Below are 18,249 nucleotides of genomic sequence, written 5' to 3'. Positions count from 1 at the left end.
AAAGTGGCAACACAAAAAATAAGATGCTAAAGATTAAATTCATGGAACTGGAGGCACATTAATTTTTTATTGCTTTAACAAATAGCTCTGCTTTACATAAAAGGTCCTCTTTCTTCTGATCTCCCTTATCTTGGCCCTATAAATGCAGCTGGCTCTCTTTATCTGAAAATTTCTCATTCACAAATTCAATAAACACCAGATCAAAAATATTTTTAAAATATTAATTGTATCTATAGTGAACATGTATACAGTTATTTCTCCAGGTCATTATTACTTAAGCAATACAAAATAAGAGCTATTTTCATAGTCTTTCCTTTGTATTAGGTATTGTAAGTAATCCAGATGTGATTTAAAGTTGATGGGCGGTATGGGGAGTGGAAATACTATTCTATTGTGTACAAAGAATCAGAGCAGCAAAGTTTAGAATACATGGCAATCTGGAGTGCTGGGACCTTATATCCAAATACAACCTAACAAATTTTTGGTGTATTTAATATTTTAATGTTGATATCTAAAGTTTCAAAATAAGTTAGTGCTATCGTAGGAGCCAATGAGATAGTTCCCCTTCCTTCTACAAAACTGTTATAAAGTCACAACACAGGATTTTTGGCCAAAATTTAAATTGTTTTGGATCCACTGAAATTACTTACATGGTAATCACCTGATTGGGAGTACAGTTTTATCTTACAAATACATACATATCTAGAAAAATGTTAAGCTCAAGGCTTACAGAACAGAAAATTTAGAATATAACAATATTACCCATCATCAGAACCACTGCAAAGAACTCCCTCCCTCAGAGGAGACCACTTAACATGAAACACTTTTGCTGTATGTCCATTAAATATTTTCAATGGTTGATCGGAACTGGTAGCTACATAGTAAACACGGACGTTTTTGTCTTCACAGCCAGTGGCAATCATGTCCCTGAAAATTCAACAACGGAGCATTAGAATGTGAAAACTTGATGTTATTTGTTACTGAAAATTTTTACAATATACAACAGTTCTAATTTCTAAAGCCAAATTCTTAACAAGGTTAGACAAAATCCTTACACATGTAAAAATGCTAACCACACTACTGGTCATTTGCAGAAACAATTTTAGGACATAAAGTATCTCAGTGTTCCATTTAAATGAGTTGTTTTGTATTTTGTGGATCTAAATTGATTAGTAACACATATTTACACATTTTTTATCAAACTGTTCAGACTTGTTAACTTCTTTCTTAACTTTTCTATCATGGCACTATTAGCTGTTAAGAATCCCTCATGGCTAGTAATAAAATTTGATAACTAGAAGTTAGGATTACTATTACATGTCCTGGTCATTGTTAAATTTGTTGTTGTTGTTGTTGTTGTTGTTGGCGGTGGTGGTGGTATGTGGGGACAAAAAGCAATGTTCTCCGCTGAGAGAGGCTGAGAAGAATCACTGCAGACCAAGGTTGTCTCACAACACAGTAAGTTACACTGCAGTTTTCCATTCCTCTCTGGTGGATTTTCCCCCTTAAGATACTTTCTGATCTTTTAATGTCCTTTGTTTCTTATTTTATCAAGAGTAAATTAAAAAAAATAAAAACTACTCAAACTCTAATAGTGGAATACAAAGAGGCAACAAATGTCTATGTAAATCTATCCTCCTAACTTTACTCAATCAAAATGCCCCCTTTCCAGGATGCATTTGCATTATTCCAGATTTAAAGGATGCTTGCCATAAAAATGTGGATATTGAGCTTCTTGTGGAACCCATGGGGCTCAAGTGTCTTCATACCTGGAGAGGCACCTCCACCCAGACCTCTTCAGGAGGTCACTGACAGGAAGGTGCTCTCCCGCAAGAGACCATGGGTGTAATCTGAAAATCAACTCTCAAAACCCTCCTAAAACTTCCAGTTGATAGCTTCAACACAAGGGTTAAAACACAGAAATACACCAGTTTGTGAACTGGATGTCCATTTGTAAGTGCTCAGATTACATCTTCCAAAGACCCACTGTTAAACAGATTAGTTTCTACATTTGAGAAAAGTATGCTTTACATATATACATTGACTTTCCTACTAAGACTTTTAGTGAAAAATAGAGAAATTAGGATATTGTATAAACATTTTAAATTTACTTGGTGCACTTTGTGGCAAGCATAATTAAGTACAAAGGACCTCAGTGGCATCTCCAATTTTTTTTTTTTTTTAGAAAATCTGTTAACTATCCATACAGTATCAATTGGCTATTTTTCACTTCAAGTGGTCAAATGATTACTAACCTTACAAAACATAAACTGCTCTACTGGTCAAGCACAACATAAGATTTTACTGATTTGTATATTAAAACTATTGACTGTCCACTACTTTCCAGGTATAGTGAGGAGGTCAGTATTTTGCTAGCAGAAACTGCAAACCATAAAGAACTTGGTGTCTCGTGGGGCTTACAATTTAGAAGGTGAAACAATGGACATGCAAACAATTACACAACTAAAATTGATTGCATTGCATTAAGTGCTCCAAAGGTACATTTTGAGGGAAATCTACCTACCATACAGGCCACTTACACGTTTCCCTAGAAATAATTTTTGAATTGAAAGTTGAAAATTATGTAGAAGTTATCTATGTGCAAACCAGATAGGGTTTATGTCATGAAGTGGGTAGAATCCTAGACAAAAAGGTTCATTATAAATGAAAGTCTTGAAGCGACAACCAGTTGTGTCTCCATGTGGAGTCATAGCTTCAGCCTGCTTCAGTTCATAACTATTACCCTCTCATTCTAACTCTCTTAAATAAATAAATCTTCCAAATGTAACTTGTAAAACATTAACAAGAGATTTCAAATATAAAATGTTTGTAATGTAGAGATCTAAAGGTTCTACTTTAGAGAGATTTAATTTTAAATCAATTTACTTTTAACTGACAAATACTGAGAACAGCAATAGAGTTGAAATTTGAAAGTCACTCATGCACATTCCATATCTTGGGAACCTATTTGCCGCAGAACACTTAGCGTTAATCAGGAGACAATGAGAAGTCATAGTGGAAGGATACTAGCATCACTACCAAAAGGAGTTAGACAAGGGGCCACTAACAGATGCCACAAATAGACTAAAACATCATTCCTAGCTGTTTTTCACGCTTTTTTCCAAATATTAAAAAATAGTTTTGAGAGCAGGAAATCAGTGTTTCTTTTTTGTTATGAAAACTTGTTATTTATAAAGATTTAGAAATTTATTCCTATTTTGCATAATTCTTTTCAAAAGCAGAGACTGACTAGAGGATATTAGCTACATTTTACAGACTAGGATGGAATAAATGAGTATTTCTAAATAATGTGAAAGTTTCATAGAATAAAATGAACTAAAACGAAAAGACAATCATAAGGCTCCTTCTTATTTGATAGTTGACAATTTTGAAATTTTACCTTAAAAGAGTGATAAGTATAATCAATGGGTATAGCATCAAATTTCATAATTATATGAAATACGTGAAATACATTAATTACTTATTTCAGGAAAAACTACTTACTTGTTGTTTTGGCTCCAATCACAACCATACACAGCAGCTGGATGTTTGTATTTGTGTAGCACTTTATTATCAACTGTTCGAATAATACTGAAATGAATAATGATATATTTAGGAAAAAAGCTTGTAATAAATTAAGAGAACCAAGCACTATGTATTTCACTTGTTTAATATATATTTATTTTCATTAGAAAGGCAGATTTAAAGAAAGGAGACACAGACAGAAAGATCTTCCATCTGCTTGTTCCCTTTCCCAGTGGCTGCAGGGTTGGAGCTGAGCTGATTTGAAGCCAGGAGCTGCTTGTGAGTAGCCCACATGGATGCAGGGTCCCAAGGCTTTGGGGCCATCTTCTGCTTCTTTCACAGGCTACAAGTAGGGGTCTGGGTGGGAACTGGAGCAGCCAGGAAATGAAACAACGTTCAGATGGGATGCCGGCCTCTGAAGGAGGAAGATAAGCCAACTGGCTCCCAAACACTGTGTATTTTAATTGTAAATACCCTACCTTGATAAACTTTGCAAGGCAAATTTTGTAAGTTAGTTAAGGCAACATACTTAAATCAAAGGTGACACATTTTTTTATTTAGAAGTTATTTTCTGGGCCCGGCGCGGTGGCGCAGTGGCGCAGTGGTTAAGGTCCTCGCCTTGCACGCCCGGGATCCCACATGGGCGCCAGTTCTAATCCCGGCGGCCTCTCTTCCCATCCAGCTCCCTGCCTGTGGCCCGGGAAAGCAGTGGAGGACGGCCCAAAGCTTTGGGACCCTGCACCCGCATGGGAGATCCGAAAGAGGCTCCTGGCTTTGGATCGGCATAGCATTGACCGTTGCGGCTCACTTGGGGAGTGAATCATGGGACGGAAGATCTTCCTCTCTGTCTCTCCTCTCTGTATATCTGCCTTTCCAATAAAAAATAAATAAATAAATCTTTTAAAAAAAGTTATTTTCTTATATTTTCAGTTAAAATAAAGGGGCTGGTGCAGTAACTTAAGAGGCTAATCCCTCCTGGTGATGCTAACATCCCATGTGGGCATATATGTTCCAGCTCTTCATTTTTCACACCAACTCTTTGCCAATAGCCTTGAAAGGCAGAAGAGAAGATCCTAAGCCTTTGGGATCGCGCACCTATGAGGTGGACCTGAAACAAGCTCCAGGCTTCAGATTGGCTCAACTCCAGCCTTTGCGGCCATGTGGGGAATGGGTCAGCAGATGGAAGATCTCTCCCTCTCTCTCTGTATTTCCTCTCTTTGTAACTCTGACATTCCAAGTTAAATCAATACATCTTTTTAAAGAGAAAACAAAAATTTTTAGCTGTAATGATATAACTAATTTATGCTTTGGCTATGCAGCTTCAGAATTGAATAGTTTAAAATTTATGGTATTTAAGACAACTCATGTAGAAACTTGGTGATATGTGCCATTACACTTAGACCTATAAATTATAGAAACTAGCAATTCAGATTATCATCATCTCTACTACCAAAAGATCCTGTATTACATAAGTGCAAAAATAAAAGAAGTTCTAATGCCCTACCTTATTGTTAGCATTATAAAGTTGCTATTGTTCCATTAGAAAAAAGAAAGAAACTGTGAATAAATTAATATTTTACAGAATTTTTTAAGTCTTTGGAAAAGACATTCTTAAACATTAATAGGTCCATCAAAACACTTCAGGTTACTGGGAATGGTGGTGTCTAATGCTTAAATATGCTTAGTTACTGGATGTAATATTTTTTAAATAAATAATGCCTGGAAAGTATGTGATACTGTCATAAGAATTACATAGACATCCTATTAAAAATTCCTTCATGTTTTCTTGAGCAATTTAGTCTTTTAGTAATAATTCATATAGTGTTTGCATTTAGAAGACAATGAATGGTTCATATAAAAATACTGTTGCCTTGCTATTTATTGTTGAGATATCATAGCAATATAACACATTTTTGCAAATAATATTTAAAATATTTGTTAGGGCTGGAAAAATATAATTTATAAAAAATAGGAAAAACCAAATATATTTTTATACATTGTAACTTTATGATATCATGTATTATACTTACCAGAAACCATCACCACTGCAGGTTGCTATTCTTTTGGAATCTTTATGACTCCACGCAATGCAGAATATTCCATCTTTTCCATGCTTCAAAAAATGCAAAATACCTATCAATAAGAAATAATTCACCCCTTTTTTTCTCTTATTTACTTACTTCTTCTAAGTATAATTTTTTACTATGAACTTTCTATTATACTAAAAGACATTCCTGTCAAGAGCAGAAATCAAGGTGTAAACTTTTCAAAAAATGTAGATGAACAAGACTGAGACTTGGAGACCTGATTGTTGCTTACGGCCTTCATTTAAACTGAGGAACAGAAGGTTTTTCCTGTATTTGCCATGTACTGAAACCTTTACCTAATGGAGTGTTAAGATGGTGACTGCAAAGTGAAATGAAAATATGAGACTGTAAAACTTGAAAGAGAAAGAGAGAGAGAGAGAGAAACACTAAGAGAATGAAAGGAAGGAAGGAAAGAGGAAACAGGTGGGGAATGCAGGCAGGAGGGGAGTAGAAAGGGAAGCATCACCATGCTCCAAAGTTGTGACATACATGAAATTTTTTCACCTTATATAAATGAGGTTACTAAAAATACTACGTAAAGCTGTCATACTTAACAAACAATGCCACTGTTTGTCAGACATAGACAAGGCAGCTATACTTCATTTTGTTGGATCCAGGGTGAAGCATCCAAATCTGCTTCTTCAGCTATCCACTAACTAACTATCAAGGAAGAAAAACATCTAGCAAATGTCAATTAGCTTCATAACAATAAATATATCTTACCTCATTAAATCGTTGTATTATTTTGCCCTTCCGAACATCCCAAATAAAAGCACCATTTCTGGAAGTTGCCCCAGCAATGCAATTTAAACCACCTTACAAAACAATTTGTTAGACGTTATGTTGGATATTGGCCATAAATATAATTCTTTTTAAAAATGTTTTTAGGAGATTGTTGTGGTATAGTGGATAAAGGAAAAGGTACACAAGCTTTGAAAATGTAAGTTGAGATCTGTAAAGGTTTTAAATAAAATTTTTGTAACAGAAATTATAAAATATATAAATGTATGAATGTATTAAATAAAAAGTGATTAACACAATGAGTGCCTCACTGTATAGTTCGGCAATAATTAAAGTACAACCCATCCTATTTTCCACACAGTCACTAAAATATCTTTTGGGGAAAATGTTATTGTACTATTTGATCCAATTCTTTTGTAACTGGCCAGAAGACTGCTGTGAAGTCAAATATTGAAATAATTAAGAACACAGGCTACAATACATTTTAGTCAATGGAACAAATATGGTTATTAAGAGTGCAAGATATTTGTGTGTGTGTCTCTTTCCTGTAAATTTGCCTTTCAAGTACATATTTTTTAAAAAGGAGGTGGTGGTGGCACTGGCTGTAATAGGCCAGGGATCCCATATATACACCAGTTTATGTCCCAGCTGCTCCACTTCCCAACCAGCTCCCTGCTTATGGCCTGGGAAAGCACCAAAGGATGGCCCAAAGCCTTGGGCCCCAGCACCCAAATGGGAGATCTGAAAAGAAGCTCCAGGTTCTTGACTTTGGATCAGCCCAGTTCCAGCCTTTGCAGCCATTTGGGGAGTGAATCAGCAGACAGAAAATTCTTGCCACATGTGCAAGTGTGTGTGTGTGTGTGTGTGTGTGTGTGTGTGTCTCCTTCTCTGTAGATCTGCCTTTCAAATAAAATGAAATAAATCTTTTTAAAAACAATTGTAAGATGTTTTTCAATAACTTTGCAGAAGGCACACAAAAAATTAGTGATTCTTAGCCTCATTTGTGTTGCAACTTCTCTGAAAATAAAGATTGCTGATACAGGCTTACATATAAATTTAATAGAAACTACTTATAAAAAAAATTCAGGAGATACCACAATCCCTGAAGACATCCTTCAAGGCTTATAAACTCAGGATTAAGAATCTTGTATATGCAGACGACATTAAAAATAAAGAGGGAGTGGACACTGTGGCACAGCATGCTACTTGGCAACTCTGCCTGCATCCTGTGCCAGAGCGCCTGGCTTGAATATAGACAACCCTTTTAAAAATATGTAAGGATACGCTTCACATTGGCTCTTAGGGGATATTAAATTAATGTATTACTATTAGGAGTACAAAGTACAGCATTTTATATGCATATGTATACTTTAAAAAGAAAAATACATTTTGATGTATAAAATTATTTGTCATAAGGAAATAGCGTTTGGGAAGTTAATATCAAAAACTTCCTAAGAGAACTCTTCTCTTGATTGTATAGGTGAGAGCTGCATGTTCCTGACATCAAAGAACACATTCTATTATGGCATAACAGTTCTTCAATATTATAAATGTATAATTCATATGGACTTGCATAGTTGTAATTTAACTATTAGTTGGCACACAAATGGTCTTCAAAAGTTCATGGAAATTGCAAATTCTCTTTTACTCGTATTTTCTGATGAACATTGCAAAATACCTTTCTAAATCTTTCATATTTGCAAAATGTAACACAGAAAGTGATCTATGATCGCTGAAAGCACATTGCTCATATTGTTTTCTTAAATTCAATTCATGTGAAATATTTTAGGAAAATTTCTACAGCATGTAATGGCTATATCTTTAAAGGAGTGGGTATACAGATGTGTCTTTCCCATGTGATCTGGTTATTTAGAAATGCTCAAAAGCAAAGTACCTATATAGGTAGTATATCCTAGAATGTCTCGGAATCTGATCAACTAATAATATTGGTACTCATATGCCTCTACTGTTACATCTTCAAAGACAAAGAAAGTAAAAATATACAAATGCAAATAAAATTTAGAAAGGTAAACTAATAAACAAGTTCAATAAAATATTTCTTACCTGGAGCCCATGAAATTGAATAAATAACTCCTTCATTTCCCGGGGAAGTATACACTGCTGTTAACGTGTTTATATCCCAGACTTTTATAGTGCCATCAAATGAAGCTGTTGCTAGAATATTTGGATCATCAGGTTTGAATTTGCAGTCAAAGATAGTCTCCACATGTCCCTGGAAACATATTTTTAAATGTCACAACTATTGAGAAAAATGTATTTTGTATTAAATAAACCATAATGTTTGATCAGGCTGATAGACGTACTGCAGCATTTCAAATATTAAGTCGTCACCGTGACTGAATGTTGTCTGTGCTCTAGGTTGTATAACAAGGTGAGTATTTCATATGTTTAGAACCAGAAGTGCTCCAGATTTCAACTGTTTTGAATTTAAATCTTTTTTAGTTAGCCATATTCATGTATCATTCATGCATGATGATATATCTTGGATAAATGACCAAATCTAAATATGCAATTCATTCATGTTTTGTACATACTTTACATGCACTGCATCAAAGCAAATCTATACAATATTTTAGTACACCTGCATTATACTGCAAACAGTCACATGAAGTCAGATATGGAATTTTCCATTGTTGACATCATGTCAGTGTTTAAAAAGTGCCATATTTCATAGCACTGTGGATCTTGGATTTTTAAATTGATATTCAGCCTATATTTTGTACAGAATATCTACAGAAGCCGATGTGTTTCAGTAAGAGCTTTTGCTCTGATATAGTTTGAAACTTTGGATGTGCTTTATACATACACAGGAAATCACAGTTAGATGTTTCTTATGGTACTGTTTTCAACAATTTCAAATGTGAGGGTTGTGGTATGATATAAGAAAGTCTAAGGAAAAAGGGGATTGCTTTTTACTGGAAGACATTTTTAAAGAATAGCAATGCAAATTTATAATTAAGTTACTTCTTTTCAATATTAGAATCATAAATTTATCATGGTTTTAAGTAAAATATATCAATGTGAACCTGTATACTTGATAGAAAATCTACCATATTCAAATTGCATGACTTGCACTAGTACAACTGTTTAAAAGTATTCCTTTATTTCCTTCATTCCTTTTCATGAATTTGATTTAAAAGAACTATTAATGTGGAGTCTAGGTAAAGTTTACCAGATTGTTTCAAACAAAAATTTTTAAGTTTGATGCTTGAAATTTAAAAGATATATTTCCTAGAATCTTGAAACTAAGACAAAGACCTTACAAAAACATTCCTTACAAAAATAATTTTAACAGTACTAACACAGAGATAAAATTAAACATCATACATGAGTTTACACAACATAGGCATGTGTAACTGAAGGAATGACCACAGTCATACCAAGTCCCTGAGAAAATCCCACTTCCTGGCGCCCATATCATAAAGTCCAACTCCGCCATCCATGAAACAGCAAACTGCATGACCAGGAGGAAGGGAAAATGCTTGATTCTGTGTCAAAGTTGGTGACGGAACTGCTTCACTGGTTGATGATGTATAATGATTTTTGGTTGGAGACTGGAGAGAAACTAAAAAAGAAGGAAAAAAACCAAACATTTGTATTAGCAGATTTCTACCAGAATGAAATCATGAGGTTTAATTCTTTTTAAAATCCAAAATGTGCATCAATAAAACCTTATGTGATAATCACACTTTCTGCCAAAATGAATTCTTTATGGTAATACCAAAACACATGAAAATACAAGCACAAAATTGGGTACTGTTTTGAAGAAGTACATAGTAGGGTAGATAGAGAAAAGGGTAGGTAGATAATGAAAATAATTGTGGGAGGAATTACAATTTGTTCTCAATGTCTTTAATCTTCTCAAAAATAATGCATAGTATGATTCTTTTTGAATTACAATCTTCCTTCTAAATAATCATAACTCATTGCTCCCTAAACACATATATGAATAAGATTTCTTTGTTTTTTTTCAAAAGCAAGTAATTGTTTCCCATTAAGTTCCAGATCAAGGTATAATCCACTTGAACTCATTATCCAAGTTAATAAGCACAGTAGTGACACACATCTGAATCCCACTTTTCATCTTTTATTCTACATTTTTTTTAATGTTACAGACTTCCAACTCTCCTACTTTCAGTTATAGCAATGTTCTTTTGTTTAGTTATTTTTGTACACTGTTTGTTCAAGATTTGTTTATTTATTTGAAGGGCTGAATTACAGAGAAAGAGAGAAACTGACAGAGAAAGAGAGAAAGCGAGAGCGAGCGAGAGAGAGAGAGATCTTCCATATACTGGTTCATTTCCCAAACAGCTGCAATGGCCGGTGCTGGGCCAGGCGAAAGCCAGGAGCCAAGAACTACATCTGGGTGTCCGTTTTGGGTGGCATGTCCCAAGTACTTGAGCCACCAGAATTTCACAGGAAAATTCAGGTTGGAAAGGCTGAAGGTTAAAATGCAGAGATTTTCTGCTACTTGCCATTACTCACTAAAATAGCTTTCATAGCAATTACTCTTAACATATTTTCAAGACAGATGCCAGTGAGGTGGAATCAACTAGCCTGAGTTTCAACCGCTAAATTCTCTACTATATATTTTTAATAATTCAAACAAAATGGGAATGATAAAAATCTCATAGTCAATTTATTTTTTTTAAATTTATGAATAATTCTAAACCTCCAAGGATATTCCACTTACAGAAGGTTTCTTTATTTTTATTGCAAAATCAGATATATAGAGAGAGGGGAGAGAGAGGAAAATCTTCTGTCTGCTGATTCACTCCCCAAGTGGCCTCAACAACTGGCACTGAGCCGATCCGAAGCCAGGGGCTCTTCCGGGTCTCCCACGCAGGTGCAGGGTCCCAACGCTTTGGGCTGTCCTCGCCTGCTTACCCAGGCCACAAGCAGGGAGGTGGATGGGAAGCATGGCCACTGGGATTAGAACCATCGACCATATGGGATCCCAGCATGTTCAAAGTGAGGTCTTTTGCCACTAGGCTGCCACACTAGGCCCTCCACTTCTTTTCTAAAGCTTAGTGGTATTTTATTTTTCTTAATTCTAGAAACAATGAGTAATAATCAGAAAATATACAAAAACAAATGAAGAATATATAGGATACTTATAAAGTGAATTATAATCCACTGACAACTACTGAATGTATAAAATAATTATTAAATGTTACAATTTAAATATTCTGATTATAATATCTTAGTTATAAATGATATGGATAATATATGAATTACATTTAAAATATAAATTCTCTTGATTTGTTGGTTTCGACCAACTTTATATAATCCCATCACCACTGGTCTTTCTGATTTATTTTCACCAAAATTCTTGCTTAATCTTCTTTATATCCATAATTTGATAAGATCTGAATAATCTCACCTCGTAGATTTTTATAAAGGTAAAGTGGCTTTAAATATTTTTTTATTTAGTAATATAAGACATTGTATGGTTTTCATGATTCCTTTAGAAAATTTAACGTCAAATACTATTTTTAAAAATTGCTTTTATTGGGCCTGGTATGATAGTGTAGTGGCTAAAGTCCTCGCCTTGCATGTGCCGATTTCCCATATGGTTGCCGGCTCTAATCCTGGCAGCTCCACTTCCCATCCAGCTCCCTGCTTGTGGCCTGGGAAGGCAGTCGAGGACGGCCCAAAGCCTTGGGGGCCTGTGCCTGTGTGGGAGACCTGGAAGAACTCCTGGCTCCTGGCTTCGGACTGGCTCAGCGCCGGCCATTGCAGTCACTAGGAGAGTGATTCATGGACTGAAGATCTTCCTCTGTCTCTCTTCCTCTCTGTATATCCGCCTTTCCAATAAAAATAAATAAATCTTTAAAAATTGCTTTTATTAGCATATGGTATTTGAAATGTCTATATTAGTGTCATTAATTTCATTTGATAGAAAATATAAAACATTAACATTTGCTGATAATTTTACCTACACTTTTTTTGTGGAGGAGAATTAAGCACGTGTAAACAGTGAAATCCTGTTTTCTTTAATTTAAAATTTTCAATAGGTGTTGTTCTTGAAACATTCCAAATGCGTAGGACTCCCACTTGAGAATCTGTTCAAATCAGAAAAATATATGCTAAAACTTTCATTCAGAAATCAAAATATCTAGATATAAAAATAACAATACTTCAAACTTGTAAGACTTTTAACATTCTTTAGTGACATCTTTAAAGCTCCCAGTGGATACAGAAGAAGAACAAAATAAAGATTTGAAATATTTGTCCCACATACCTTCCTCCAAACATCCACCCTCCGCACCCTAACTGATGGCCCACATGGCCACAAGTCCCTCTCAACTATGTCAACATTACAGAAAATAAAATTAAAATTTGAAAAGTGATAACACTACATATTAAAAGAAGCAGTTGAAATATGATTTATAGTTTATAAATTTTATAGTTTTGTCTATTTTTACTCTTTGTTTTCTTTTCCAAATCTATTTATATGGTTAATGATTACCTGCCTTGGTAGCTTCCTGATACAGATTACAACAATGTGACTGCAAAAAACGCACATCATTAACACAGATGTGTTCTAGGAACAAGCTAAGGACAGAAATCTGTCAACTTATAACATTACATAATCTTCCCTCTTCGGAAACGTTGTAAACTGCTTCCCTGCACACTTTCATGCAAACAGGGACAAATACACAAAGGCCAATTAGAAAGTCTCCCTCCTTTCAAAAAATGTCACAGCAACAGTCACTTGCCCAAAAGTCTGGAAACAACACAGACTTCGGTGACCCTGTGATTCTGCTTCTAGGTATCTAACCAAAAGAGTGATAACCATATCTCCCCACAAAAAAAAAAAAAAAAAATTCTGCATAACTTCCAAGTTCTAATGGGATGGCTGACTAGAGGTGCTGCACATACTTTTCTCTAATAAACAAAGACCAAGTCAAAGAATAAACAGCCTACTATACCATTAAAATATTTCTGGGATAGCACTGCAGTGTGCTGTGAATGAAATGTAAAAGGAGTGAAGGTAGTCCTCGTGGGACCACAGCTGGTCCAAGCAGGTTGTTGTAAAAAACTAAACTTTCCCTGGCTCTGGCTTCTTATCTTACATGTACTGCCACTAGGATGTCATCTGTAGCACATGCTGACCCAGGGCCATGCCCTTAGATTCCTCTTTATTTATCATTCACTCTTAGATATGTAGTTGTAATTATGAACACTACAGTATATAACTCTTTTATAGGAGAAACCCCCATGCCAACATTCTTACACCCTATTCACAACAACTTGGATGTGGAATCAACTGAGGTATCCACTGCCAGGTGAAGGAATAAATAATACATGGTATATGTACAAGTATTATGCAGCCATTAAAAAAAAAACTACAAATGCCTGCCATTTGCTTCTGGCAGCATGGACTGAATTGAAAGACATTATGTGAGATGCAAAGAGCTAGATACAAAAAGGCAAATACCACAGCAACGGGGTTATAACAATTTATTATATATTTTATAAAGGAATGAAAGAGAGTCATTTGAAGACTCCCTATTCCCAGAAATGATGAATGTTGCATAGATGGAAATTGTAATTACCCTAATTTGACCATTAAACATTGTACATACATATTGAATTATCATACTGTACCTCATGTAGATGTACAATTATTGTATGTTAAAAGTTGTACAGTCCTGTACATAATGTTCATAAATGATGGTTGTATGAATATAGAAGCAGCAAAAAGGTATATCAAGAGATGAAGTGATTAAATCCAGTCTATGTACTTAACAGATACATACAAAATATAAAGGAAGGAAGTACTGATACATGCTGTAACATGTAGGAGCCTTAAAAAACCTTCCTCCCTGGGAAAGAAGCCATAAAAGGTCACATGTTGAATGATTTCACTTACACAGAATGTCTAGAAAAAGAAAATTCACAGAGACAGAAAGTAGATTAATGATTTCCAAATGTACATATGTGCAACAGGGTATGTGGGAAAGGAGTAACGAAGAGTGACTGCTACCGCGTATGGAGTTTGTTAGGGAAGAGGAATTCTTCTGGATTTACATAGTTATGATGATTGTACCAGTTTATGAATATAGTAGAAACCACTGAACTATACTCTTTAAAATGGTTAATGTTACTACATGTGAAGTATAGCTCAATAATAATAATAATATACTAAAATGTTCATGGCTGCTGATTATATAATGTAAAATTTAAGGCAATTAAAATATGTAAATTAAAAATTTATCTACACCATGAATAGTTTAAGACATAAAGAAGTAAAACATTTCTCTAAATATTCTCATAGAATAAAGTTATATATATAATATATATATATTATAATTCCTGTATTTAATATATATATGTTAGCAAATACAGGAATTATTTATCCAGTAGCCCAAAGTATTTTGTGTCTCTAGAACATTCTCTCTGAAATTAACAGTAAGACAGTGATATAATTTCTAATTACTATTCCTAAATTATCTCAACTTTTCATATCCCATCATTATTTAGCTTCGCTGCCTTGCTCATTTTAGGAAACCATCAACTAGCAGGAAATGTATGCATCCTTTAACACACTGTACTAATTTTCCACTGTTTGAGAAAGTCCAAGTCGGCCCAGGTAGTAAAGGATATCACTCCATTGGTGAGGTTAACAGAGTTCCCACACAGGTACTTTTTTGTTTTCTGGTCAGTACCTTCACTGACAACCTGTAATACCTGAAACCCGTGAACATTCACAAACACAGACATCTTAGAATTGCAGAATACTTACATTTGTTAATACTGTGTACTTAACAAAATAAATAATAGCTCAGATACATGAATAAGTTTAGTACAAATTACTTCAATTTCCTTGACTCAATTAATGAATGTACATATATTTCAAACTTGGGAGAATGACAACACACTTACCTCCTGTTACAAACATCCCAGGAGCACTGGGAACCCACGCTAAGCATTGAACAGAAGCTGCTGCGCTGGGGAAATTAAATGTTGTTATGCAATAAAGTGATTCGGAATCTACTAGACGAATTCCATAATGTAAGTTAGCCACCAGGAGATAATCAACAGACAGTGGGTCCCATTCCAGGGCTGTAACTGGATCCTCTTCATCTGTTCCTTCAAGAGATTCAGGTCTCAGAACATGCTTCTGATTTTTATTTCCTTTAAAACATAAAGAAAATTATCTCAAAAAATTCACAATTAAGATCAGTAATTGTGTCCTACTAAAATTACTTTTGTATAACACTGATCTTTGAGAACACTAAGAATGCAATTCTGACTTCTTGGTACAAAAGACATAACTGCAATGTGGATGCAGAAAATTTATCAAAATGATTAAAGTTAGATACAACTATTTTACTTTTGCAATTTTTAACTTCCTGAATGGTTTTCCAATTACTGAAAAAGTGTAAGAAAAACCACATAGATAAAAGGTGGTTGTCAACAGTTCCAAACGCCACTGAGTTTCAGTAACACAGGACAGGGGAAATGTGCAGTGAAATGAAAAGCAGCACACAGTGATTAAAGCAGAGATTTCAGCACTAGACATGTAGACTCATAGCCTAGCTTTGTATTTTGCACTCTTGGTTAAGCTACTTGGCATCTGTGTGCCTCAGTTTCTTATTTTTGTAATGGATGACAATACATACCTCACAGGGCTAAGCTTGTGATTATAAAAATATTGAAAGTATGTTATTACAAAAATTAAATCTAGGAGCCCAGGCAGAGATCTGGTCTTTGTAAGACAATAAGTTTCTGTTTGTCCAAGTCACCTAGTTTATGGCAACTTTTTAAACAGCAGCCCTAGTAACTCACACGTAATTGGCTTCAGAAAAATAACATTTTATACCATGGAGGCAGATTCACAAATGACTTAAACAGCTACAAGGCTATGTTAGGAGGACAGCCTCTTTTGGAAGCCATGTAGCCCAGAACATTCAATTATTATAAAATATAATATGTTATATTGCATTATTCTGACATATCCCAGGATATATAAATACAAGCAGGTCTTTATTCCTTCCTAACCTTTCCATGCCCAAATAAGCATATAATATCTAGATTTTTTTTCTGTGGTAGACAGATAATACAGTGTCTCAATACCTGCAGTGAATACATTACAGTGCTCATAATAAAAGTTCTTTTAAATCAATATTTTATATGAGCACACATATGTAATATTTGCAAGAATATTACACAAAATGTCATTACACTTGGCAGAGACTTTAAGAATTACATCCTTACCTGGTTGAAAAATTGATAGACTTCCATCAATATGACCAAACACAACTTTGCCCTTTTTCTGCGTATGCCACCTGAATATACAGATATCAGACAAGAAGCTATGGGCTTCCTTATGTACAGTGACTCCACTATCTGGTCCTGATATCGTCCAAATGAACAATGGGCCTCTGTGGGAAATAAATGCCACAGCATCATCTGCATTCCAGCACCAGCTAAGAGAAGCAGGTATCCCTGGAACAAATTAGATACCATAGAGAGATAAAGTATAATTCTCTACCACTCATTAGTATTCACATGTGCATTTACCAAGCAAAGTAAAATGAACATGTCCATTATTTAGGAAATACATTAATTTCTTACTTGAGAACTGGACTTATAAAGTAATCCCAAAGACTTCAGGGAATATATGTAAGGAACTTCCATGATAAAAGGAAAAGTACAGAGTTAGGTTCAGATATTACTAATACAAACATATGCTTCACATAGCAAAAAATAATATATATATTGAATTATTCATGTTAGGAAACTGCATATCACATTGATTTTTATCATGCAACTTAGATGTTCACTATGTTAACAAAAGATCACTGAGGTTGACTTTTAAAAATATTTCGCTCAGTTATTGAAGAAAACTTTATTCACTAAGTCCTTGTGGGTGAAAATTTAAAATAGGATGCAGCAATTTGGAATTGAATTTTATATTTTTCTAGATAAAACTAACTTCATTTGGCAAATGTTTTTTGAAGTGTCTTCCTCCACTTTTCCAAATTAATTAGTATAAAGAGAATAGATTTCACGTATTTCATATATACAGTTTTAAGAACGAATATTTCCCACCCTCCTTCTTCCTATTTTTCTGATGACACAGTTTCAAGTTTAATACTTCACTAAATAAGGAATTCAACAGTTAGCAAGCAGAAAGACCACTATTCCTCAGGATACAGACAAGGGCTATAAACAATAATCAAATTTTGACATGTGAATTTCACTGTATACATTACAGCTTTTGTACTCTATATTGTTTATTGATATTTTACAATTTTTTGTGCTTGAAAATAAAACAAAAATTAAAACACCAAGCAAGCTGAATGTATCTAAAAATTTTAAAAATCATTTCATTGAAAAACATTCAGGATCAACTGCCTACAAATTTTTAAAATTATTGCTATAAGTTTAGAATAATATTATGCAGAAAATGAACAAAGTAGCTAGTAAGATTGTCATGCCTCAGTTTTCTCTTAAACATAAGCTTCAATTTCAGAGGTTAAACTGAATATAGAGAAAAAATTTCAACAGTAGCCCAAAATCATATTCAATAATTGCACAATGCTAGGTACTCAAAAAGTGGAGTAAATTATGTGAATTTAGGAAAGAAAAATGATTGCTCCACTTGATCATCATCATGAGGTAATATCAACATGTCTTTAAACTACATTAAGCCAGTTAAAAAAAACCTGTTTAAAAAATGGAAAGAGAATAAAGAGCACTTGCCACTACAAAATAAGAGTTTGCCAATATTATTCAAATTAAAAGACTGTGTGAGCTAGGACTTTCCAACTTGACATTTTTTTCTAATCATTATTTGTGTTTTTATTTTGGATAAATGTTCATATTATATTCAACATTCATGACTTTTTTACTTCTTTCT

General features: G+C 34.3%; 1 protein-coding gene across 4 annotated transcripts in view; it reads right to left on the bottom strand.

Moving 5' to 3' along the window:
- WDR17 (WD repeat domain 17) overlaps positions 1 to 18,249 on the bottom strand; it is a 98,154-nt gene that overhangs the window by 29,008 nt on the left and 50,897 nt on the right. For 3 of the 4 annotated variants that reach the window (XM_040965879.1, XM_040965877.1, XM_040965878.1), the window contains exons 4-12: positions 16,602 to 16,832; positions 15,267 to 15,518; positions 12,317 to 12,439; positions 9,755 to 9,939; positions 8,418 to 8,586; positions 6,336 to 6,427; positions 5,556 to 5,638; positions 3,505 to 3,591; positions 763 to 927 (exon numbers count right to left, since the gene is read on the bottom strand). In XM_040965879.1, coding sequence (XP_040821813.1) covers positions 763 to 927; positions 3,505 to 3,591; positions 5,556 to 5,638; positions 6,336 to 6,427; positions 8,418 to 8,586; positions 9,755 to 9,939; positions 12,317 to 12,439; positions 15,267 to 15,518; positions 16,602 to 16,832 — 1,387 coding nt within the window. The remainder of the gene's footprint in view (positions 1 to 762; positions 928 to 3,504; positions 3,592 to 5,555; positions 5,639 to 6,335; positions 6,428 to 8,417; positions 8,587 to 9,754; positions 9,940 to 12,316; positions 12,440 to 15,266; positions 15,519 to 16,601; positions 16,833 to 18,249) is intronic. The other variant, XM_040965880.1, reaches the window with a different exon arrangement.

The sequence above is a fragment of the Ochotona curzoniae genome, unplaced genomic scaffold, assembly GCF_017591425.1.
Source record: "Ochotona curzoniae isolate NIBS_2020 unplaced genomic scaffold, NIBS_Ocur_1.0 scaffold_4505, whole genome shotgun sequence".
Classification (NCBI taxonomy): Eukaryota; Metazoa; Chordata; class Mammalia; order Lagomorpha; family Ochotonidae; genus Ochotona; species Ochotona curzoniae.
This window is presented reverse-complemented; position numbering and strand designations above follow the sequence as displayed.